The 25,116-nt window shown below is 40.0% G+C and overlaps 2 protein-coding genes across 3 annotated transcripts; one reads left to right on the forward strand and one right to left on the reverse strand.

Moving 5' to 3' along the window:
* Positions 1-1,106: 1,106 nt before the first annotated feature.
* LOC135701991 (protein PRRC1-like) lies at positions 1,107-2,911 on the forward strand. The gene is made up of 5 exons (XM_065222939.1): positions 1,107-1,644; positions 1,709-1,811; positions 1,878-2,048; positions 2,113-2,302; positions 2,364-2,911. Exons 1-5 carry the CDS (start codon positions 1,149-1,151, stop codon positions 2,511-2,513), a joined length of 1,110 nt encoding a protein of 369 aa, XP_065079011.1. The 5' UTR covers positions 1,107-1,148; the 3' UTR covers positions 2,514-2,911.
* On the reverse strand, positions 2,836-24,312 carry LOC135701922 (uncharacterized). 2 transcript variants are annotated; one of them, XM_065222879.1, is made up of 12 exons: positions 24,178-24,312; positions 23,561-23,644; positions 23,284-23,482; positions 23,049-23,216; positions 11,609-11,703; positions 11,389-11,543; positions 11,148-11,331; positions 10,933-11,084; positions 10,763-10,869; positions 10,437-10,702; positions 9,432-10,370; positions 2,836-3,233 (listed from the first exon to the last, which is right to left on the reverse strand). In XM_065222879.1, exons 2-12 carry the CDS (start codon positions 23,589-23,591, stop codon positions 2,923-2,925), a joined length of 2,607 nt encoding a protein of 868 aa, XP_065078951.1. In that variant the 5' UTR covers positions 23,592-23,644; positions 24,178-24,312; the 3' UTR covers positions 2,836-2,922. The 2 variants fall into 2 exon arrangements, with proteins under 2 accessions (XP_065078951.1, XP_065078944.1); XM_065222872.1 differs by lacking the exon at positions 24,178-24,312 and adding an exon at positions 23,890-24,130.
* Positions 24,313-25,116: the final 804 nt, after the last annotated feature.

Consider the following 25,116-nt stretch of genomic DNA (forward strand, 5'->3'; position numbering starts at 1 on the left):
GAAGTTGATGTAGAAGTCCTCTGTTGCCAAGTTAAAAGAAAGGGAATCTTTCGAAAATCGTAACTGGGTAATCGAACCGGATCATTCCAAGGCAATCTACGCAACGCAAAACGAAGAAAGCGACGTTGAACAGATTCGGCACCGTTGTTGTAGTTTAGGTTCCAAACCGCTGAACAATACTCAAGCGTCGATCGAACAAGCGAACCATAGAGAGATTTTAGACAGTAGATATCAGTGAAGTTTTTAGCTATCCTAAAAATGAACCCTAAAGTTCTTGACGCCTTATCAACAACATATGCAATGTGTTGCTTGAATGAAAGCTGCGAATCCAAGATCACACCCAAGTCTTTCACCTGATTCATGCGTTCGATTGTCGAGCCAAGCAGGTCATAGCTAAAATATTATCGGTTGTTGTTTTCGTGAGAACGTAATAGCAGAGCATTTGGCTGGGTTCACTACCATTCTGTTTAACCTGCACCAACTAGTGAATACATTCAGTTGACGTTGAAGAAAGTGACAGTCAGCAATGGAGCAGATTCGTAGGAAGATTTTGCTTATACATTTCATAAAACAAACCACATAGCTCGCCACATAGGTCCTATAAGAATGCATAAAAGGTATGTGTGACCGCTTATACATTTTATTTGACACATGATCTTCATTAACTTTTTGCAAGGCGTCTTATTAGTTATACATATACATATACATTTTAATAATAATCAGCAATTTATGCAGCACGTTGTGGTCCGACCTCGGCTCCGACTGTACGCAGAAAAAAAAGTTGTTGAATATTACATTCAAACAGCTACACAGAGATCATTCCGCCTGTTGTGCAATATTACGCTGTACGATGTACATCGATTTTGCGAACAAAATTACATCCATTGATGTAATATTGTATCTGCTTTGTGCTATTACATCTTTATTTCATACATCAGCTTGAATTACGTTGATCGATATTACATTTTTTTTTTGCTGTGTAGTCCGTATTGCCCGTATCTCCCCTATTATTTTAGTACAAGGTATGCGTGTGCGAATCGTGATACGTCAAACCAAAACAAAAACAAATTCGTTTTGTGAATGTTTTTGGCAGTGCATTTATTTAGGCATTTTCGTTCCAATTCAGTAAAGTTTGTGTGGCATACATAATGTCCGACAGCCAGAAAAAGGTTGGTAATATTTTGTCCAACATAAGCCCTCCCTCGGAGTTGCCGAGCTTCGTTACGACAGCTGCTGTCTCGCAACCATCTGGTGTCACCGTCGATACTACGCAACAGCAATCGACAATGGAGGAAGAGCAATCTTCTAGACGAGATCCTGAATCGGACCCGTTCATACCAACCACATTTAGTCCGGCAATACCGTCCAACAAGGACACCTCGACTATGGCAGGGGGAGAGTCGGACTGCACAGAGACGGCAGGCAGTACCGCAAGGACGAGCAAGGATTTCGCCAGCATGGTTCTGAATCCCGACCCACTGGCAGATGCTTTGAGCCCAATTACGCAGGGTGGGTCGGCTTTGTTCGGCTGGATGAAGGGAGCCGTTAGTAATAATGGCATTCTGCAGAAGGTAGCGGAAAAGGCCAAGAGCTCGGTCGATACGATTGTCACCACGCTGGATCCTCAGATGAAGGAGTATATCAGTAGGATTTTGACATTGTAATGTTGTAGATTGGATTTTGTTTAACGTTTTTCCGACTCTTTAAGATTCTGGTGGCGATACTGAGGTGATTGTAGCGTCAGACAAGGACGATAAGGTTCGACCCATAAGGGAAGCATTTCAAACGGTTTTTGGCAAAGCTACTGTAATGTATGTGGCTAGTTGGGTTGAGTACTGTTTATTCAAAAATGATTATTTGGAACAATTCTGTTTCAGAGGCCTATCCACTCAAACAGCAGGCATCGCTGCTCAACCGGTGGGATTTGCAGCCGGGCTTAAGGGAGCAGAGCAGAGAATCAATAGCATTCGAGCGGAGAATCCTAGGGTGGATGATCATCTACCTGTCGTAGCAGTTGAAAGCTTTTTGGTTGAGCTCTTCCCAGATCAGTAAGCAAATTAACACTTATTGGTGTATTTTCAATTCGTTTTCTTTATCAATGACCTATTACAGATGGTTCGACGCAGGTGTAATCGTACTGTTTGATTATGCTAAAAATATCCTACTGAAAACGGTCACCCAGATGACACCGATTCCACTGCCTATCGTCACTTCAATTCGGGCTGATACGCCTGAGGACTATGAGCTGAAAGATACAGGATTTGCCATTACGGTTGGCAGTGTAATGGCAAAGAATTTAAATGTTGGTTTTCTGACAGACAATTGAAAGCTTGTTGAGTATCTTCGACTTTACCTATTTCTAGACACCGCACACGGAGTGGCACAAAACGTATACATCGGTGAGTCGTTCGGAGATGATCCTGAGTGCGGCCAAAACGGTTGCCACACTTTACAAGCAAGCTGTGGCAGAATACGCAAGCACCCTAGGCATCGCGATGGACCCCAGCGAATAAGGTTTGCTGAAAGCCAGCATATCAACTGGGTGTAGATGCGGACACTACTAGTGGGAATGCTGGTTTGTATTAGAGAATTATTTCATCCCTCTTCGCAGATGAGTTTCGATAGGAAAAGACGATTAGACTACGACGGGCGCTGTTAACGTTGGCAACAGAACGCGCTACTACAATACGGGGGGACTACAGCACTATTATGCATTGTTAGAGTTTACGATTTGCTTGACTCCACACACACACAAACACACTCAAACGGAGACGTGTATTACCGAGAGAGGGAGCATAATATATACCTACCTACCATTAATTAATTCTTCAATCGTAAGATGAATATCATTTTTATTACTGTTAGGTTATTCTAAAATTATCAAAATAATAAAGTAATCGAGTATTATGTACGACATGATAGTTAAATATTTTCTCGAATCCAGTCCACGTACGAGGAGATTCTGGCGAAGACTCCTGGATTGCCGTTGGAACATTGTTCTCCGTAGCTGTAGAATCCGACAAGGTGCGGCGTCACGGTAGTGTTACCGTTCAGCTCATTATCATCGGGTTTGAACCACATTAGTTGGTCACCTATGCTATAGCAGCTGGAGGATGTGTCTATGTTGATTTGGTCGGCGCACAGCTGGTGGGAGCTGATCTTTCGTTTGTAGTCTCGTTGGCAGTCGGTGTTATACATCGGTACCATCTGGGGTCGATCTGAGTCAGGGATGCCTGGAAGAATAATGATCTTTTCACTGATGTTTGTATATCGTTCCATTGAAGGCAACAATACCGCATGGATGCTTGCTGCGTTGCGGCAAAGTGACAGCTAAATCTATTGTCTAAAGCAAACCCCACACGCATCAATATATTGACGCGAAGGGGAATTATTGACAATAATATTGATGATGTGAATTCAGAAATATTGTCAATCTCGATATATTGACGTCAATATAGCATGTATTGACAGTACGATTATTGTCAATAAAAGCAATCGTGTAGGGTTCACTTAACTGTCAAATTTACGTCAACGCAACGCAAACGGATCTAATGTGGGTGACCCTTTAGAATGGAATGAAATAATTACAGGGTTGAGTGGTCAATTCTGCCCAGGGTTGTGTTGTAGGCAAGGTTGCAAATACTCATTTCAGCTAAAACAATGTTTTTTTTTTTAAATTATGAAATAATTAGATGCTATGATCATATTTTGAATTGGTAAGATACAAGAGGAGGTTGCAAAGAATGTGTTTGACATATTAAACTTGTTTATTTCACTTCATGAGAGTCACAATCAGCGATTTTTCACACACTCACTCACTCACTCAGTGATTGTGACTCATAGAAAGCAAAATTTACAAGTTTTATGTTTCAAACGCATACTTTGTAACCTCTTCTTGTAAGTTACAAGTAACACATGTCATCATACCATCTTTTGGTTTTATTATTCCGAAAAACATTATTTTAGCTGAAATGAGTATTTGCAACCTTGGTGGTAGGTAGATATGGTTGGTATAAATCAATAATAATAATAGTAGTAATACAAGCTGAGCATTTCTATTGCTAACAACATGTATTTCAATATACACTGAAACAAGGATCATAGTTAGGAATACCTTTTTTTTGCAGAAAACACTTATTATCAATATAACCACGCTTATTACTGTTAAATCTACTATGAATTCAGTATAGTTGACTACGAATGTAAAACAATTTACTATGATTCTGGCGAAACTACTACGCTTGCTCAAATTGCATGGTAATTTTGATAGAAATAATAGTAAAATTAAATGAAATTCTTTTCTGCACAAATCTATTGGTGAGGTTATTTAATATTGTAATATCACAGACAAACAGACATAACACTCGTAAGTTGTTCATCGAACGATTTAAAAGTATCGTAGTTGGTAGTACCACCACCTGTGGCGCGCATAGTCAATTCCCTTGCGTTTGACGTTTACACACTGCCGCCATCTGTTCAACGTAGTGCCCACCACTGTGTACTCAATAGATGGCGGTAATGTTTTAGTGACGATGTTTTACAGTGCGAAATATTCAATGTGTTATGTCTGTTTGTCTGTGGTAATATATCAAGAGCAAATTTTCATTACGTCGAATGTAACAAAGGTAAACAAAGTCGAGCTATCAGTGTCAATCGATGCTCCTGCTATTACACTATATACTGTCCGAATATAGGATCACATCCCATTTTTAAATTTATTTACCAGTCGAATTGCTTTTTGACGTAATCACCTTCCGATCAAAATAGTTTTCGATGTTACTTAAGTCATCCGATTTCTATGGAGATGCCGTTTGCCTTAAGTAACAGCACTGAGAAACCCGTGAAAAGTGTACTTTCGTCGTTTCGCTTTCTCATTATTAAAGTGAATAAATCGAACTGTTTGTTGCTAAGATGATTTCGGTGGTCCTAAAATGATGAATGGGCTGCACGTAAGGAGACGTAATTGATAATTCTCCCGAATATCCTGGTAAATACACTTTGACTTAAGTAACAATAGGGGCCACCAAACGACGTATAATAACTTTTGACTCAAAAACCAGTATTTCTTAGCATGAAAGCTAGCGATTTGCCTTTGTATGATTAAAACCCGGCTAAATATGTTAAACATTGCTATCACTATGAGATTATATGTGTTTAATTGGAAATAGGAATAACTTTTCGGTCATCAAAACAAAACTTTATTTTTCTCGGATCGGTGCGAATGTTACTTACGACATTATGAAAATTTGCTCTTGATATAGTATTTTTGCCAATGGATTTTGTATCAGTGTATAATAAAATCTTGTTGTTTAATTTGATCTACTAGGGGAATGTCCATTAATTATGTCACGCAAATTTGGCCCATTTTCAACCCCCCTCCCCCTTTGTCACATTTTTTGTATGGACCCTGATTTTTTTTGTATGGCTCTTCACAGTTTTCAAAACCCCCCCTCCCCCCTAAATGTGTGACATAATTAATGAAAGACCCCTAGCGAGCTCGATGCTAAATTTGAAATAAATCAAGTAAAGGCCTGTATAGAGATCGAAGCGAAGCGAAAACCTCATACAAAATACTAAAATTTTCACCAGCGTGAAAAACGCAATGGCAAATTTTTCATTTCGCTTTGAACTGTAAACAGATACGATCCAGCGAAATCTAATGTTGTGGATCGCATCTTTTTCGCTTAAGCCTAGTATACAGATCGAAGCGAAACAAAAATTGAAGCACGCGAAAAATCATGAAATTTCGCTAGCGAAAAAGGATGTGAAAAAATGTTTGTGGAACATTTTCCAGTTTCCTTTTTTCGCAGTTTACAGTTCTTCTTCTTCTTCTTCTTCTTCTTTCCTTTATTTAACGTCGGTCTCTGTTCCGCAATCTAGTGCCAATCACCGACGGACATCGATTGCCATCTATTGACGGCAATCGAATGTGCAGGAAGGCAGCTTCCACACCTGCGTAGCATATCGCACCCATTCAACACACATGGGCCGGGACCAACGGCTTTACTTCCCTTCCGAAGGAAGACGTGACCAGAGATTTTTATGCCTCAGAAAAATCCCACCGACCTCGGCTGGGATTGAACCCAGACCCATCGGGGTGCTAGAAAGCAGTCACGCTTACCACTACACCACCGGCGCCGGCAGTTTACAGTTCATGTGAAACGAAATCGATCAGTTTACACCTCCGGTGAAGTGAAAATCTGACAGATACGCTCTCCCGAAACGTCAACTTTTCGCTTAGCTGCTGCTCTTTTCGCGAGCGCTGCATGCGCGAAAAAAAATAAACGTAAGCGAAAAAGATGCGATCCACAAAATTAGATTTCGCTGGATCGTATCTGTTTACAGTTCAAAGCGAAGCGAAATATTTGCCAATTGCGTTTTTCGCGCAGGTGAAAAATGTAGTATTTTGTATGAGATTTTCGCTTCGCTTCGATCTCTATACAGGCCTTTACGTTTATTTTTTTTTTTGCACATGCAGCGCTAGCGAAAAGAGCAGCAGTTAAAGCCTAGTATACAGATCGAAGCGAAACGAAAATTGAAGCACGCGAAAAATCAAGAAATTTCGCTAGCGAAAAAGGTTGTGAAAAAATGTTTGTGGAACATTTTCCAGTTTCCTTTTTTCGCAGTTTACAGGTTCATGTAAAACGAAATCGATCAGTTTACACCTGCGGTGAAGTGAAAATTTGACAGATACGCTCTCCCGAAACGTCAACTTTTCGCTTAACTGCTGCTCTTTTCGCTAGCGCTGCATGTGCGAAAAAAATAATAAACGTAAGCGAAAAAGATGCGATCCACAACATTAGATTTCGCTGGATCGTATCTGTTTACAGTTCAAAGCGAAATGAAAAATTTGCCATTGCGTTTTTCACGCTGGTGAAAATTTTAGTATTTTGTATGAGGTTTTCGCTTCGCTTCGATCTCTATACAGGCCTTAAGCGAAAAGTTGACGTTTCGGGAGAGCGTATCTGTCAAATTTTCACTTCACCGCAGGTGTAAACTGATCGATTTCGTTTTACATGAACAGTAAACTGTAAACTGCGAAAAAAGGAAACTGGAAAATGTTCCACAAACATTTTTTCACAACCTTTTTCGCTAGCGAAATTTCTTGATTTTTCGCGTGCTTCAATTTTCGTTTCGCTTCGATCTGTATACTAGGCTTAAGCGTGTAATAAACTAGCCAACTTTGGCATGCTTCAAGTATGTTTTGCTATGTTCAATAATTATTGAGGTGAAATTTTGACATAGAGCTAGGTATTGCGAATATTTTCTAAAATTGGATTAGTTGCGCGCCTGGCAGTTACGCGCAGCCCTGTTCAGGTTGTGCGCAGCCAATAAGAAAAGAAAACCAACGTCAAAATATTCATCAGCTGATCGTACTGGTTGTTTATTTTGGAAGCAGCAAAAATAAATTCTCCTCAAATTTTTCATCTTTTTATTTGATTAGCGGTAAGTTGCATGTTGTTTTACTAAATAATCAAAGTGAGTTAACCATACACTGATGTTTGAGGGGCAAGCAATTGCCTTTTTGAATTCGTTGGATTTAAAGTACAAGGTGTTCAACTATGTTATTATGTAATTAAAAATGAAAATTAAGTCTTTCATGTAATTAAAGTTAATTTCGCGTAATCAAAGCAGTGCCAGTGTAATTACTGTTATTAAAACACGTACTTCGATTTGATTTCGCAATGAATGATATTAAAAATTTATTTTCTGTAATATATGTAATCCTAAATCCTTATTCATGATCTATTTAAAAAAATTAAGAAAACCCTCAACACATAATTGAATGAATCAATTTATTCAAAAACTCTTCTTACATCTCGGAATACGCCCATATATGTTTTACTAGACTACGAACATGACCAATTCTGCAAATACTTGTACTAAATTTCTTGAAGCATCAAGCTAGAGTTGGAAACTGAAATAATCCACTCGCGTCAATCGATTTCACTCTCGTTTTGTACATTAAACATAATTTCGTATCTATTGCACTGTATTCGTTGAATAATGCGCTCTAATGCGCACAAGATGCGACGTTATGTTTAACATATAGTAAAGAACGAGAATAAAATCGATTGTCACGAGTGGGTTATATCGGTTTACAAGTCTAGCGACAATACAAACAAATGCACGAGGGGGGCGACACATCTAGATCTCAAGTTTGGATGCTCAACAAATCTCACACTAGCGAATCAATCTTCGAAAAATCTTCTTTCATTTGTCGCATCTACTTGCATCGCTCATCATCTTTTTGCAGGAGATCTTCAGAATCGTTATCAATCTTCTTTCTATCTACTCAGCGTGTGCGCAGCTAGCCACAGCAAAACACAATCTTTTCTGCATCGTAGATAGAGTCGTCCCCCTCGCAAATGCATCACTTAATTGTGACGTTAAGTGACAAGTTTTCTCCGGAAAGTGACATCCGTTATAAGGCCCAATATCAATTTTGAAATGTTTAATTAGAACCTCAACTTTGAGTCTTCAAATTTTACATTTCCTCAAAATCAAGCAAATCCTCGAGCGATTTCCTCCTGATTAAAAAATGTTCGAATTTTAAGCTATGCTCACAGCACAGTGCGAAAGATGATGATATTAGCTTGTGCCTGAATTAACAGATTCAATAAAATATGCATTTTCAGTTGCATTAATTTTCTAATGTTACGCGTGAATTCTTCGATTCTTTCAATATTTCTCTCAAACTAAATATTATAATATAAATAATAATTTACAGATTTAAGGGAAAGTTCACTGCTTAAAAAATAACGTTTTGATTTTTCTAAAAATATTGGAAAAAGCTCGGGAAAGAGGTATTATGAATCTTTTTTTTTTCTTATTATTTTCTAAAGAAAATTCACGTACAAAAACATTTTTTGTAAGTCATCATGGCATAAAGTTAGACCACCGACAAACCGACATGAATGACCATAGCAAAAGCAAGAAAATTTCTGACCAAAGCACACTACTGACATCTGGCTCCATGTTCGCGGGAAATATTTAGCTAAGCCATGAACCCGCATACAAAAGTTATGAATTGGTTCGTGTCTGATCTATTCTGGACAAATTATTTTTATCTAGATCAAAAAGTGTTAATGCTGAATCACTGTTAACGTCGTTAACTATGATTTTGGTTAACACGATAGCACAGAGAACAGAAACTTGTGTAAAGATAAGTTGAAACATCGCCGATACGTGGCGCTAGAATCTTCTGATTTCCTCTACAAATTTTACACTTTCAACCAATTTGACGCTGGTGCCGATACATTTTCTGTTGAAAATTGCCACTCGCCGCTACTAGTGTCTAGTGTAAGTAGTGCAATGCCATCTCAATCATATTGACAAAGAGGAGAAGTCGGCGTTGGTGGGGCTTAAGTCGAATGGGAATCTTTACACTAGTTTTTACAGAAATAATGTTAGAACCTCAATGTCCTTACCTTGATAGAGTCGCAAATATAAAGGAGTATGAGTTAAATTCGCCCAAACACACACCGGAAAAACTGCGGCACTAGGGGTAATGGGCCGATCCAATTCCACCAGCGCGATATCATTTACCGAACGGGTTCCGTCGTACTTTGGATGAACGGTAGTTTTCCGAACTGATACAGTGCTGCCATCTGCCAGTAATGCTTTCCCAGGGCTATTCGATGCAACGCAGCTGGCCGCTGTAACTGCAGTCCGCTTTGTGACCAGGGACCCCAAGCAAGAAGATGTTGTTCCGGTCAGCGTAACCATGTGCGGGACCAGGGTTGCTGATTTTCGGTAGATTTCGTTGTACCGTTGATGTAGTCCAGCGTATTGGGTACTACAGGTATCCAACTCATTGTTTTGATTTCGTGCACGTTCTTTCTGTACAAACCGAGTTGGGCAGCACACAACAGTCGTCGACGAGCAGAAATGGACGATCCTCTTTGCATTCAAGTCATCCCACACTTTGGGGCATCTTGTGTGGTGCGTACAGATGCCGGGTGTATCTTCATCGTATTCGTAGTCACAGGAATCATTTTCCTTCCAATCGGGGTTGACGAATTGCACCGCACTGTCTCCACGGAAGTTTGGAAGAAGAACCGTTTTCAGCCAGTCCACGTGGGAAAACAGCCTTGTCGATACTGCAGCTTCGCCAAAACCACAATCTCGTCCGAATGAATTCAAGCCGTAGACATAGGTGTAGTAACGATTATTACGCCCCATGGCCCGCTGCATAGGAGCTCCGTAGATCAGGCGGCATGATCCGGGAACTAAGAACAGTGGATTGCCAACGCAGAGGTGCTCGTTGGATATGCCACGTGTAAGGCGTGATTGGAATTCAACCGGGATAGTACAGTTTTGGTCCGAGTTGACACTGGCCCGCGGTAGGAGAAACCTTTCGGTGGGTTCTGCGGTGGTGAGAATATTGAAATAATTGGTCATCATTGAAATATGCATGTATGTTATGTACTAACCGGAAAGTAAGTCAAATTTTGCACCCCTGTTCATATAATTGATGTCGCTACGACCAATCCCGGCGACCTGTAGCTGCGGGTCAGGAATGCTCTGTGAATGCCATATGCATGCCGGAGTAAGAGCGGAGGACAACTTGACTCTATTTTTAAGCTTTAGAACTGCAATATTGTTATACAGTGACTGCTCTCGGTACGCTGGATTAACGATGGTTTCAGCAATCTCTATACGTTCGTTATTGTTCAAATCAACGTAATTTGCAGAAATTCTGGAATGTGGACATGATCACATGATTGATTTGAAGAAGGAACTATGCCTAAGCTCATACCCGGTATGCGAGGTGCATTCAGCCAATGTTAGAACGGTATCGTCCGCGATCAGAGTTCCACTGCAGTTATCTCGTCGAATTCTCCGATTATTCCAACCGATTTTAACCTACCAACATTATTTCAAATTTACTGAAAATACTTGCAGCAATATTTTTTTGACAAAACGTACCACATGGTTGAGCTCTCCTGAGTTGAAGGTCATATGTGTTTTCGTAGCATCAAGTGTTATGTAATCTTTCGACTTACTAATGATAATATCATCTTCATACTCCCTTAGGTGGACATACCGGAGTGCGCATGTGATCGGATCCAAACTCCCGTCTGGCGGAAAAGATAGTCATTAGTTTTACCCCAATGCCCATCCCTAATGGTCAGTCTAGTTACCAAACACGTTGCTCTCCTGGCTGCGAATGGTCTGTTCGATCCAGCTGTAAAACGATGATACTCGCGTGTACACACCAGGAGTGGACGTTCCACAAGCCGTCCCGAAAGAAGTTATGCCAACCAAAAATGGTGACATTTTGGCATTGTGGAGCAACCTGACTTGAAGAGGACCACCGGAATCTCCCTGAAAGTAGCTGTGTTTAAAATATCGAACTTTTCGCAAAACTATAGAGGCAATTACTGGACAGGTATCCATCCGTTCGTCTCCCGCGCATATCTGATGATCTTTGATACCTTCGCGTAGTCTTCGGTCTATAGTTCCATATATTTCATGGCACGCGGCATTACTGATCGGCTTCAGTGTCACTTTCAACAACGATGGTGTTCTTTCCAGGCCTGAAATTGGGGATGGACGTTGGTTTTATTAGCACTGCAATGATCGTAAGATTGATATCCAGTACCAAACCCAGTGTCTCCCCATCCGGTGGCCTCCAAGGTAGGAAATCGAACGTCGTCGTCTTTCCAAAGGCATGCTGGGGCCACCGTGGGATGAAGTCTGTAGATAAACAGAGCAGAGATGGGTGTTATTTCGAAAATAAGAATAGTGGAGATAGGGATAGGAAAGGGGCACCCTCAATATATTATGAAAATGAAGACATTTGTAATGCTACATATAAACCTGTATCAATCCATGCGACAGAAAATCAATCAAGGAAAAAAAAAGATTTCTGGATTTCCTATTTATTTGTATAACTATGTCTGCATTGAGACGTCACTATTAATGATCGTTATGATGATGGTTCCTATACACACAAAAAACTAAAATTGTTTCAATAAATATAATGCATTTTCAAATTAAAAGTTTCCCAAAATCCGTAGTTTCAACTGCGAAAATATTGAACATAACATTTATCTTTTCACCTTAAAAGTTTTTCTTTCACTTCCGACTTGTAAATTTAAAAGTACATTTTTTTGAAAGTAAACTTGTACAACTGTCAAAAATACATCTTTAGAGGTCGTTTTTACTGGCAGCACTGAACTCTCATTTGCCGCCTTTTCCGATAGTGGAAATTTGGTCAGCCGTCTGCTGCAGAAATTTGGGACAACAAATTTTTAAAAGTAAGTCAATTTGTGAATCGTTGAAGTTATTGTTGGTTTAATGGATCTCTTTATTGGGAAAACAATTTAGCTCACATTTATATTGTTTTTCGACATTCATATAGACTCCCTCTGAAGGTCATCACTGTTTTCCCGAAACTGTTTCCTCCATCCCATCGTACACAGCCGGCGGAACTGAAGCTCACTGCATCAGCTGTGGTTGCTCCGCCGGAAAAGCCTAATTTGGACTTCAAACGATTATCGATTCAAAATTGAATTTCCCTAGTAGGGCACCAGATTCACACGGAACATGTACTATGCTACCCTGGAGCAGGGTTCTGCATTTTCGAAACAAAGAAAAGAAAATGAACTCTCCGCAGAATCGCTTCATTTCGAGCAATATCCTTTTCGTGTAAGACATCGTGTTTCTTGTTATCGAGTCACGATCACCCCGGGAGCTATTTGACAGCACCAGTATAATGTCAATGTACCCCGAAAATTCTGGTACTCTGGTTCTGTCAAATCGAATAATGGTGGAGTAAATTTACAATTGGTCTTATTTTTGATCAACTCTTTTTTAAACGTTTTTGAGTTTTGTTTTTGTAAAAACATTGATATTTTTCTCATAGTTGTCCAATCGACTCAACATAACGGGATCGGAAAATGCCTATCTGTGAGAGCGCGTAACATATTTTTCTTAAATGAATTTCTCGGCAACCACTCTACCGAATTGAACGCAACAGCCATCAAATGAAAGGTACCATGATTCTATAGAATGCCCCAATAAACATGTACCATTCACTAACGATATCATAGATGGTACGACCATACCACATAAAGTTAGTATGATAATCCGAATTGGTGGTTAGGCGCTTCTTATGGTTATTGTTAATGCGGGTGTTGATTAATAGATTTTCAATCGAAGAACTGGTCTCGAAGATATGGACGGAACAAGACCCGAAAATCGCGAAATTCGCGATCTAAACGAAGCAACCAGCTAAATTTGACCGGTATGGAATAAAACCTATCATGTTACAAAACAAATTACTTCAAAATATGTTAACCAATTCAATTGTGGCCATTTCGAGCGCCGTGGATCACATTGGTCAGTTCCGGGCATGTCCCAGATGCCCCCGAGGAATTACCCAAACCAGACCAAATAATGAATTTTGATTTCATCAAATCGATTAAATTCCAAGATATGAGGAAAATAATGCAACATCAGTAATACGTCTCACTCAAAATTTATTCTTGGCCTACTTTCGACGTCCACATGAAGTGAAACAACAACATGTTTTCTGATGTGAAAAAAGTTGTGCCACCAACGATGGCTGAACCCATTGTTTACGTACGGTGGAGACATCTACAATTTGTAAGTGGGTACGTGAAACTAAGATTTTCTGTCTAGATACTCGGGGGGTGGTCACGATGAACATTCCTCTTTTCAAACATGACAGGACTATGACTTGTTTCGTTCGTCAAGTGCTTCAGTTCATTTCATTTGAAGCAAAGACTTCTTTCAATTGACACAATGAATGACTCGAAAACTGCTTCCTTCGTTTTTTTCCACTTTCACTTCAATTCGGGGCTCATTCGACTTGCCACGACCTGACGACGCAGGCATCAATATATAGTATCTGGATAGTATCCGCACAATATCGGTTGCCGATAGGGATGGCATCCGGATTATATGTAGCAATAATATATTATTTTATATTAAACGAAAATTAAATCAACAAGGCCATTCTGGACTCCAAGATGGCAGCCATCGGGGTCAGGGAAGGTCTCAAATACCCTACAATAGGGTATTTTCGAAACGGGGATGCCGCGCAGATGCTGAAAATCGATAACCGACGCCATTTTGGAATTCAAGATGGTGGTCATCAAGTTTCATAAAATGTGTCAATTACCCTAAGATATGGGTATTTTCGGAACGGAGACAACGCGGGCTGCCGAAAATTGATATCCGATGCTATGTTGGACTCCAATATGGCAGCCATAGGGTTTCAGAAAAAGGTCAGCTACAATATCGTTATTTTCGGAACAGGAACAACGCGTAGAGCTTGAGCTTGAGCTTGAGCTTGATTGACCGCCCACGGTTGCTACTCTGTTATTGCCAGATCAGCTGTAATTACACAGAGAACCAATAGACGATGCTTGGGACTAGCAATCATCCTCAATGTGTAAAAACTGGTGATCTTGAATTAGGCAATACCAGCGCCGGCCGCGCCCGAACACAGGTCAAGAAAGGAATGGGAAGGATTGTGTTGACATGACACTCGCTTTGATGGAAGCCGAGAACACCTCTGCACTTCCACGAGGAATCACTGGGATGTTGGATAAGAGGGTTGGGTTTGCAGCAGGGTTCGTTTTGGTAAACGATAAGCTGAATTAATGTCCTAACGATCATATAACGCGAAGGAGCTTGGGACTAAACCCACGGTTTTCTGCTCAGTAAGCAAAAACGTTTGCCACTAGGCAGACGAGCACCTTTTTAATCACCGAGTTGCTGTTATTACCATGTAGTCATATTAACAAATAAAACGATTGACGAATCTTGATTGTGGATGGGCCTGAGATTAGACTCATGATGTTCTGCTCAGTAAGCAAAAACGGTTGCTCTAAGGCCACCGAGCCCCTCATATCACATAATACCGTTGCTCAAATTTTTGTATCCATTCAAACCCGGAACCAACGACAACAACGAGTTTCGCAAAATACACGATACACAAGCGATTTTACTATAAATCTCTTTGATATGTAAGAACCTGGGACCGCGTTTTTCTGCTCAGTAAGCAGGCCACTGTAACCGACGATCTTTCAAATCCGAAAACTAAAAACTACGAAAAAGTACTTAGGCCTTCATTAAGTTCCACATTCACGCGACGTACAATGTTTCAATTTGCTCTTTACGTATTGTTCAGGCTAGGCCCTTTTCAAAATTTACGCGAGAAATACGCACAATCGTCACCTACCTCGCAAAACTGGTTCCAAACGACAACAATGGCATAAGCAACGATGGATTGTTGAACTTTGCTGGCTCCGGTGGTGTAGTGCACAGCAAAAAAAAAATGTAATATCGATCAACGTAATTCAAGCTGATGTATGGAATAATGATGTAGGGTAGATGTACCAGCTATGGCTATACGCTCCTATTATGATGTGCTCCAATCATGGCATATAGGATTTCCATAGGCCATGATTGGAACACACCACAACAGGAACGCACAGCCATAACTGGTACATCTACCCTAATTGTAATTTTGTAATTTATCCGCACACACCCTGGTCGACCACTGTAAACCAATCTGCCGTAAAGCGTTTTCGGTTTTTGTTTCTGGATCTTTAGTTGCCTCTGTGATATACTTACTTGCGGCATACTATTTTGGGAGTGTATATGAGCGTGTACCATGTACGGTAGCTCATCTCTCATCGTGATGGTGGGACATAGTAGACAAATTAGAGAGAAAACAAGGAGGTATTAGTATTAGTTATATGTAAACAAACAAAACAAAAGTTAGATAATGCGGCACTGTAACTACTACTATTTTAGAGGTATGATTCGTCATGTTTAACTCAATGTTTCAATTGAGGCAAACTATCTATCTTACAATTACAAAAGCAAACCTAAACTTACAATTATATGCAAATGCAAAATGAAACTTGACAAATCATCGTCAATTCCCTTATTCCAGGGCAGGGCCTGACGATTTGAATCTAATTTTGATCAGTGAACGGGCACCATATGGTACATTTTCTCACCATGAACCTATCATTTCCAGCCTATCTGAACTATTTAATAAATGGAAGCCATAACATGGGTTACGCTCCCCCTAAGCGGGCCCTCCGCATCCTGTCTCTGTCTTATCTCAAATACAAAATGCCAATGGTATGAATGTATCTATATATAACTTGGAAATGACGTACAATCAAATAAACCCGTAACCCACTCACTTGGTCAGGCTTCAGAATCGTCCAGTGGGCAGTGCACTCTACACTCCAAGTTCCCTTTTTTTCAAATTTACCGCAAATTTGATATTTTACCCATTGAGTGTTGATTAGTCACAATGAAACATTGTGACAGAAGTTGAGGTTACTAGTGTATTAAATAATCTAGGTCCTATTTAGGATTATATCTGAAAAATCCAAATCTGGCCAACGCCCACCCTAAACCTAAACCTGTTCTAATCCACCTGAAATGACTAACGAATGGAAGACTTTGACTACCCAGCCATGCAATAGTCTCATTCCGTGCCTTATGGCAACTTGATGATTCTATTGCGCTCATCTTCTGGCACCACCCAGGGGAGACTTGGTCCTGTACCCAATGCTTAACTTATCTCCATTCCACTCAACTACTCGCAATTTCGTGTGATATAGTGGGCGGAATATTATTATATGAGACAATTCAATGCAGACGTCTTTCCAAATTTGGCAGATCGACAGGTAATCGGTGAGTTAGCACGATAGTTGCTATTCAACAACTCGACAACGTCCCATCGTCAACGCCTGCTATGAGAATTTCCCATAGCAGACGCCAACGAAATGACGTCATCGAGCTATCGATCAACTACCCTGGTTATCGCCTGGTACCTTATAGCACGATGCTAGGAGGCGAACCGGAAGAATCGATGAGCTACCTCCCCCTTTTCGGAACAGGAACAACGCGTAGATGCCAGAAATCGATATCAGATACCGCTTTGGAATCCAATATGGCGCCCATCAGGGTTCAGAAAGTGTCAAATACCCTACAATATTGATATTTTCGGAATGAGGACAACGTGTGAATGCCGAAAATCGATACCCGATGCCATTTTGGAATCCAATATGGTGGCCATCGGGTTTCACAAAAAGTGTAAAATACCCTAAAATCTGGGTATTTCGGAACGAGGACGACGCTTAGTTGCTGAAAATCGATATTCGATACCATTTGTAGGCTATTTGACACTTCTTCTGAAATCGGAAGCCACCATCTTGAATTTCAAGATGGCGTCGGACATCGATTTTTTTCTTCTAGATGTCAGCCCGATTCCAAAAAAATCCACATTGATCGGTATTTGACAAAGTTTTTCTGAACCAAAGCCGCAATCTTGGATTTAAAGACGGCGTGACATAAATTTTCGGCATCTACGTCTCATCCCTATTCTGAAAATAACCATATTTTAGGATATTTGACACTTTTCCCCAAATCGGAAGTCGCCGTCTTGGAATACAAAATTGCGTCGGATATTTCCGGCTTCTAGACGTTACCCTGATTCTAAAAAAACCGTTTGTATGGGTATTTGAACGAATTTACAATTTTTTCTCAAACCGGAAGCCACGATCATGGATTTCAAAATGGCGTCAGATATTGATTTCCAATCTTCAGACGTCACCCCGATTCCAAAAATACCCATATTGATAAGACGGCATCAGCATTTCCCATTTTTTCAGAAATAGGAAGCCACTATATTGGATTTAAAAATGGCGTAGGATATCGATTTCCGGCCTCTAGACGTAATCCCGATTGCAAAAATACCTATATTTATGGGTATTTGACAGTATACCCCACTTAATCTGAAATCTGAAGCCGCCATCATTGACTTCATACCGATTACAAAAATTGATGTGTACTTGACTGTATTTTTACTTTTTCGTAAATCGGAAGCCGCCATCTTCGATTTCAAAATGGCGTCGGATATCGATTTTCATCCTCTAGACATCATCCAGATTCACAAAATACCTTTATTGATAAGTATTTGACAGCATTTCCCACTTTTTCTTAAACTGGAAGCTGCCATCTTGGACTTCAAAATGGCGTCGCATATCAATTTTCGATCTCTAGACGTCACCCCGATTCAAAATCTACCCATATTGCTGGGTAAACAAATCACCCGACAATGATAAATTTGGCATCCACGTGCACAGATCTATGCGCATACGTTTAAATGAACCGAGTGAACAAACAACAAAAGTCATAAAAACTGCGCGAATTTGGACCAAACAGCTTCGCTTCAATGCAAAAGTAAGTTCATTTGACAATGAAAGAAGAAATGAAGACTAGTCAAGCCAAAACAAACAGCATGAAAACTGATCGAAAGTGGTTCTGTCGATGTTGACGGGGATCTACTCGAAGAGAAGACAGGATGAATTTCAATTGAAAGTCATGGTTGACAGCTTCATCGTCGCTTGAAGATTTTCGATTGAAAGTGCCTGCTTGTGATACTTCAAAGTCAACAACGATCAACCTCTTAAAATTTTGGTATAAGATGGTTTTCACCCAATTACATTAAATGAACTTAAAATTATTTGCTTTTCTTTGGGAAAAACGGCTGGAGTAGATAATTTTAATTGTAGAGTTATTCAAGATTGCATTCATGTCATTCGACACACTCTGCTGGAACTTTTTAATCACGGGCATGGGCACGTGCCACAAATTCGGAAAAAAAATTAGTAATTTGTGTAGCATGTACAAAAAACTACATTGCTCGCCACTATGGTGATGAAGGATTTTTAGTTTTTTTGATTTTGTAGTAGTTATAGTAAAAAAATAGCTTTGAGTAGCCTACAATGGTTTGAGTCTCGCACCCGGAATACAGGTATAAATGGCCGTTTTTCTGGATATAGTCCTCACACTGCGGAAGATTCATCATCATCATCATCATCATCATCATCATCATCATCATCATCATCATCATCATCATCATCATCATCATCATCATCATCATCATCATCATCATCATCATCATCATCATCATCATCATCATCATCATCATCATCATCATCATCATCATCATCATCATCATCATCATCATCATCATCATCATCATCATCATCATCATCATCATCATCATCATCATCATCATCATCATCATCATCATCATCATCATCATCATCATCATCATCATCATCATCATCATCATCATCATCATCATCATCATCATCATCATCATCATCATCATCATCATCATCATCATCATCATCATCATCATCATCATCATCATCATCATCATCATCATCATCATCATCATCATCATCATCATCATCATCATCATCATCATCATCATCATCATCATCATCATCATCATCATCATCATCATCATCATCATCATCATCATCATCATCATCATCATCATCATCATCATCATCATCATCATCATCATCATCATCATCATCATCATCATCATCATCATCATCATCATCATCATCATCATCATCATCATCATCATCATCATCATCATCATCATCATCATCATCATCATCATCATCATCATCATCATCATCATCATCATCATCATCATCATCATCATCATCATCATCATCATCATCATCATCATCATCATCATCATCATCATCATCATCATCATCATCATCATCATCATCATCATCATCATCATCATCATCATCATCATCATCATCATCATCATCATCATCATCATCATCATCATCATCATCATCATCATCATCATCATCATCATCATCATCATCATCATCATCATCATCATCATCATCATCATCATCATCATCATCATCATCATCATCATCATCATCATCATCATCATCATCATCATCATCATCATCATCATCATCATCATCATCATCATCATCATCATCATCATCATCATCATCATCATCATCATCATCATCATCATCATCATCATCATCATCATCATCATCATCATCATCATCATCATCATCATCATCATCATCATCATCATCATCATCATCATCATCATCATCATCATCATCATCATCATCATCATCATCATCATCATCATCATCATCATCATCATCATCATCATCATCATCATCATCATCATCATCATCATCATCATCATCATCATCATCATCATCATCCAAAAGCCACAAGCCAAAGGACGGCATAGATACACACGTGTACTGCTCAGCCTTGCGCCGGCAAGCAAAGCCGCAAGCCCATGCCTAGTAAGGCAACCGTACGCACAGTACGAATGCCTGCCGATAAGAATAGACTTTTACTTTCACTGCCGCTTCTCCGTTTAAAAGGGCATCATAGCATGCAGCGCGCTAGGCGTGCACTTGAACCGGGCGTAGAGCGAAGGGCATCTGCTCGATAGGGAAATGAGGATAGAACGCTAGCCCATAAAAAGGTCGTAAAAGACTCAATACGCGGTGGTACGGCCGAGTATTAGAAGAACGATACCTAAATAAGCAAGGGCGCATTTATAGAACCAGCTAGAAGATGTTAGGGAAGGTTCAGTAAATTACCTGCAAGAGGTAAGGCCCGCGTCTACTTTAAGAAGTAAATTGTTTAAGAATTGTAGCGCTGGATGATCATACGCATCGCCCGACTCCCGAAATTAGAAGAAAGGTAATAAAATTCGGGACGTAAATAAAACCATATCGTCACTTAGGCGATGCATTGAAGGCCATAGGACTTGTACGTAGGGACTTGAGCCTAGGTGAATTAGACCCTTGCATAGCAGCAAAGTGCACATGCGCACGATGTACCAACGCCCAAATTCTAGGGCCCGACCCTTTTTAGAAATAAAATCAGTGTGTTATTTGACTATTCGTTGATGCGGCTCACTCATCCGAAACCCAATCGGTAAGTTATATCAGGTCTTGAGTCTGAATTGGTTAGCAATCCAGCCGAAAGATTGTATCCGGAAGCCCCTTACTCGCCACCAACTAAATTTGGCAAGTGATACCGGACTCTCTTTAGGTGGAACCCAACCAATTGGAATCAATTACAGATTGTGGCAACTGGCCAGCAGTTTGGATTGAAGAGATCTGGTTAACTTGGAACTTCACGTATCCTTCAAGAAGGAAAACTCTGCTCACAAAACCTCCCCATCCTAGCACACGTGAGCCGATTACCTTCGCATCGGCTTGGCAACCATTTGAATCGTAACCCTAAACGATTCTCGCAACGGGAACCAAAAGACCCTCACGGGTGCAAACACCAACCTAGTATCCCCAACCCCGGACCAAAACAAAAACCCAATCCCAATACGATCCCGTGAGCAACAATAGGCGCGAAATTCAGCTCAATCAAACGTATTTTCAAACATTTCAGTCTCGGAACACTTAATTACACATTACTCATAAGCATAGATGTCAAAATTATGCGTAAATAAGGGAGTTAATTATATACTGTCACACGCAAGCTTGCAGCTAAAATGTGATTTCAATAAACTGTTTGAAAACTAATACACACTTAGAAATTCCCAATTTTACACGTGACAGAATCTATCTTTGACATAAAGGATGAGACGTAAACAAACATGTCATGTAAAATTAAGTGCTCCAAGACATTGGATTGAGCTGAATTTCGCGTCTATTATGACTCAACTTTATGTCAAAATTGACCACTTTGTCAATCAGTTTTGGCGTGACTTTCTACCAGCGATTTCACAAAACTGGACCAACTAAGTTTTATTTGTTTATGAAACGCACAAATGTTGGCTACTTTTCTCGTGGTTCTAGAAGAAATAATCTCAAAATAATGTTTTATTTCAAAGTTCCAGTGGTAGTAAACGTCATTTTACATGCTCGAATAAAGTGGTTAATTGATGCTCGTATATGTCAGTCTCAGAGCACCTAAATTTACATCAATTATTCTAAGTGTGTGGGCTAAGACATTTTTCCTATTGAGAAATCCAACTTAAACTCCTGCGCGCCTGGTGACAGGAATAAGCACTAACCGACGGTGATAAGTCTGTGACCAGCCCTTGACAATTTCATTGATTGTTTGCCAAATTATTTAATTTCAATGTAATTTCATAAAAATTTGTTGTCAGCATGTATGAATCTTGTACAAAATGCATAAAACTATTCTGTAATGCATTGTTCTTAAATAAAAAGCTACTTCAAGACTTATAAATCACTGAAAACATGTTAAGGTTTGAAATCATCTGCCGATTAAACAGCAGACAAAGTTGGCCGACTAAATCAATCGACGAAAAACTATTAAATAGGCCGATTGCTCGGGGTAGCACCAGACGAAAAACGTTTTAATGTGCTTTTTAATACACCGACTGAAATTAATTTTTAAGTGGCAATGGATTTAGTCGATGGACGCATCGGGTGATTTGGATGATGTTTGTTTATTTGGAAGATATTTTCGAAACAAAGCACGATAAAATTCAGCATTATATACTATTATTACGAGTACTACTTTTTTGCTCGGATCATGTTTTGACTTCCACAGAAACTCGCTAGAATGAATAGAAAATAATAGTTTTTTGGTGGAAATTTCAAAAATGTATTCTGTTTGACACATTATTTCGGACTTATCACCGCTGCGATTGCAGCGTCACGGTGGTCGATTGAAACATGGATTTGTCAATTCTCTATCTCGCCGTTTGCTTGTAATGTAGAAATATACGACCGCCCGTGTGATGGCTGTTTTGTTTTGCTCTGGATGATGGTTTTGCAAAAAATATACTGTTGCCACCTCTGGTAAAGGCCTTGTTGTTGCTGTTCAACCTCCCAAAATTTCAGCCACTTAGAACGTCCTCCTGCGACTTCAAAATCATCTAAAAACTAATCAAGTTTCTATAAACACCTCAAACGCCCTGCTGTTGCAGATCAAACTAACATAATTTTTAAAGGTGATCTGTAGTCATCCTTAAGTGACGCACTAAATTTACAAGGTTTCATCCTCCGACATAATCCTTGTTGAGAAATGAATCGTTTTGCAAAGCACGTTTATATAACATGAATCAGTCTTGAACTTGTTCCGTATTCTGTGCCAGGATATTTGGCAAAGTAGTGCAACGCTGAGCCCCACATCGAGCTTGAGTAGATTAATCATCATAATTTTCCGCTGTAAATACTCACGTCACATTGGCTTCCAGCTTCAGCAGTGCAACATCGTTGTACGTAGCGGAAAACCTGTGCTCCGGGTGTCGGAAAATGTTCACAATCCGCAGTTGCTGAGCATACTGATCATCCTCGTCGCTGAAAATGTTGATGTCACCGAACCGAGCCACATCGGGAGCTGTGCCACTAGAATGGAATACGGCGAAGGTTATTGCGGGCGTGCAATAATTTGCGAACAATTCGTGTCCCCTACTTATCTGAGACACAATGCGCCGCGGTGAGAACGTAATTATCCCAAACCAGTGAGCCACCGCATTTCCAGTTGATGGTGCCGTTCGGTAGGGTCCATCCTATGGCGGCCATGTGGGCAAACTCCTTCAAATAGGCCGGCTCCCCGAAGGCCGGAGCTACCAGGCCCTCTTTGCCGTATTTGTAGTACCGCAAGTGACAATCTGATGATGTGATTATGCAAATGTTTCGTTGTTTACTGGGCAAGAGTATGTATCTGCGGCATAACTTTATGAACTTACCGTCCAGCGAGAGTCTCTCGTTTGGAAACATTGAGGTTTGCAATACATCTCGAAATGGGTTGATGGGGTATAGCACACAGTTACCTACAATGGGAAGGACAAATTTGTTATGCTTTTGTAATATTGATCTGCGACATGTGTCACATTTACGGATGGCTGGCGGAATGTTAATGCATAGCAAATGTGTTGGACTTGACTGGTGGATCCCCTGCAATTAGCATTATTAAATCGGAATAACAACAAGCAACAGAACAGCAACGTGTTTTCTAGGGATTTCCCTGAGTCCTATTGAACAATGTAGCGTTAATTTAATTTCTGTAGTTACTCACCAGAACTGCAAAACACAATAACCAATAGACAAAAGTATTTGAATCTGCTTGAATCCATCATAATATGTACCATCAATTCACAAACACGCGATAACCAAAATACGAGTCAGGAATGATCTCTGCAGCCGAGATCGACGAACGGTTGCTACTCGAAGATAATCTGTTTACAAACTAATTCCTGTAGCACTGCGAGTTGTCTACCTGACTCGCAATCGTAAAGAGTGTTAAAGTTTGTAAGCACACGGCAAAATCAGAGATTTACATTTTATGACTTAGCAAAATGCTTACTTGGAAAGGTTATTCGTTTCGTTTATACAGTTTCTTGTTCGTTACATGTTGACTATGGCGTAATTTTGGTGTGTCCATGTCCAATGGTCTTTGACTTGAGTTGAGCGTAAGCAGAATGAATCTGGCGGTAGGATTGAAACCTGAGCGTCTACACAGGTAGGTATACCTATAGTAGAAACCGGCTTTGAGAATCAATCGTCAGAAGCACGTCGAGATGAACACCGCTGCAGCTCAGTGCATTTCAATAGCAAGTTCATTGTAGTTATCAGCTATGAGGAGTACTCGAATTAGTAAGAATAAATGGAATATGTGCACGAACGATTAGTCGATGAAATTTAAATGATGATGCTACTCCTGATGACGCTACATTCGTCATTATCAGCAGATAATAAATTCATTTGCGGTGGTGCAAATAAATGCTGCTGATTTGCTATTCACCACTGTTTCCCATTAAATGAGCGAACGTGACGTTGAATATGGCTAATTAATGCTATCACGTGCGTTTTTTGGTGCTACTGTTGAAGATTATCACGAGTGTACAGCTATAACAGATCTTTTTCAACTTTTGAGTGATTCTATCTCAGAGGTGCAATCTTGTTCCTCTTCTACCCTCGATACTCCAAAACGCGACGACTTGAAAGACGGTCCGATGTTAAGCGAGAGTGACGAAGATGATGATAGAATAAACGTCACCATAAAGTCGGTTATCGTTAGTGGGAATGAAAGTAACCCTTCCACTGAAAGTGCGTCGAAAATCAAGTGGCGCAAAAATCTTTCGGAAACAAAAAGAAACAAAATTAAGAAATGCATTGAATCAGGGATGTGCATGCAGGAAGCTCGGAAACAAGTTTTTGCTAACGCTGTTTCTATGAATCCAAACACTGCTAAGCGATCGAGAGATAACGATCTAGGTAGCAGTGGAGAAAAGCCGGACGTTAA

Source organism: Ochlerotatus camptorhynchus, unplaced genomic scaffold (genome assembly GCF_037179485.1).
Source record: "Ochlerotatus camptorhynchus isolate MF236.1 unplaced genomic scaffold, CSIRO-AGI_Acam_v1.1 ptg000015l, whole genome shotgun sequence".
NCBI lineage: Eukaryota > Metazoa > Arthropoda > Insecta > Diptera > Culicidae > Ochlerotatus > Ochlerotatus camptorhynchus.

Excerpts from the sequence above, each read along its gene's own strand:
- LOC135701922 (XM_065222872.1), bottom strand. The coding sequence starts at position 23,962 with ATGGTACATATTATGATGGATTCAAGCAGATTCAAATACTTTTGTCTA. Across the intron at positions 11,085-11,147 it reads CCAGGAGAGCAACGTGTTTG|ACGGGAGTTTGGATCCGATC; the intron begins GTAACTAGACTG and ends CTTTTCCGCCAG. Across the intron at positions 10,371-10,436 it reads AAAATTTGACTTACTTTCCG|AACCCACCGAAAGGTTTCTC; the intron begins GTTAGTACATAA and ends TCACCACCGCAG.
- LOC135701991 (XM_065222939.1), top strand. The coding sequence starts at position 1,149 with ATGTCCGACAGCCAGAAAAAGGTTGGTAATATTTTGTCCAACATAAGC. Across the intron at positions 1,812-1,877 it reads TTTGGCAAAGCTACTGTAAT|AGGCCTATCCACTCAAACAG; the intron begins GTATGTGGCTAG and ends ATTCTGTTTCAG. Across the intron at positions 2,303-2,363 it reads TAATGGCAAAGAATTTAAAT|ACACCGCACACGGAGTGGCA; the intron begins GTTGGTTTTCTG and ends ACCTATTTCTAG.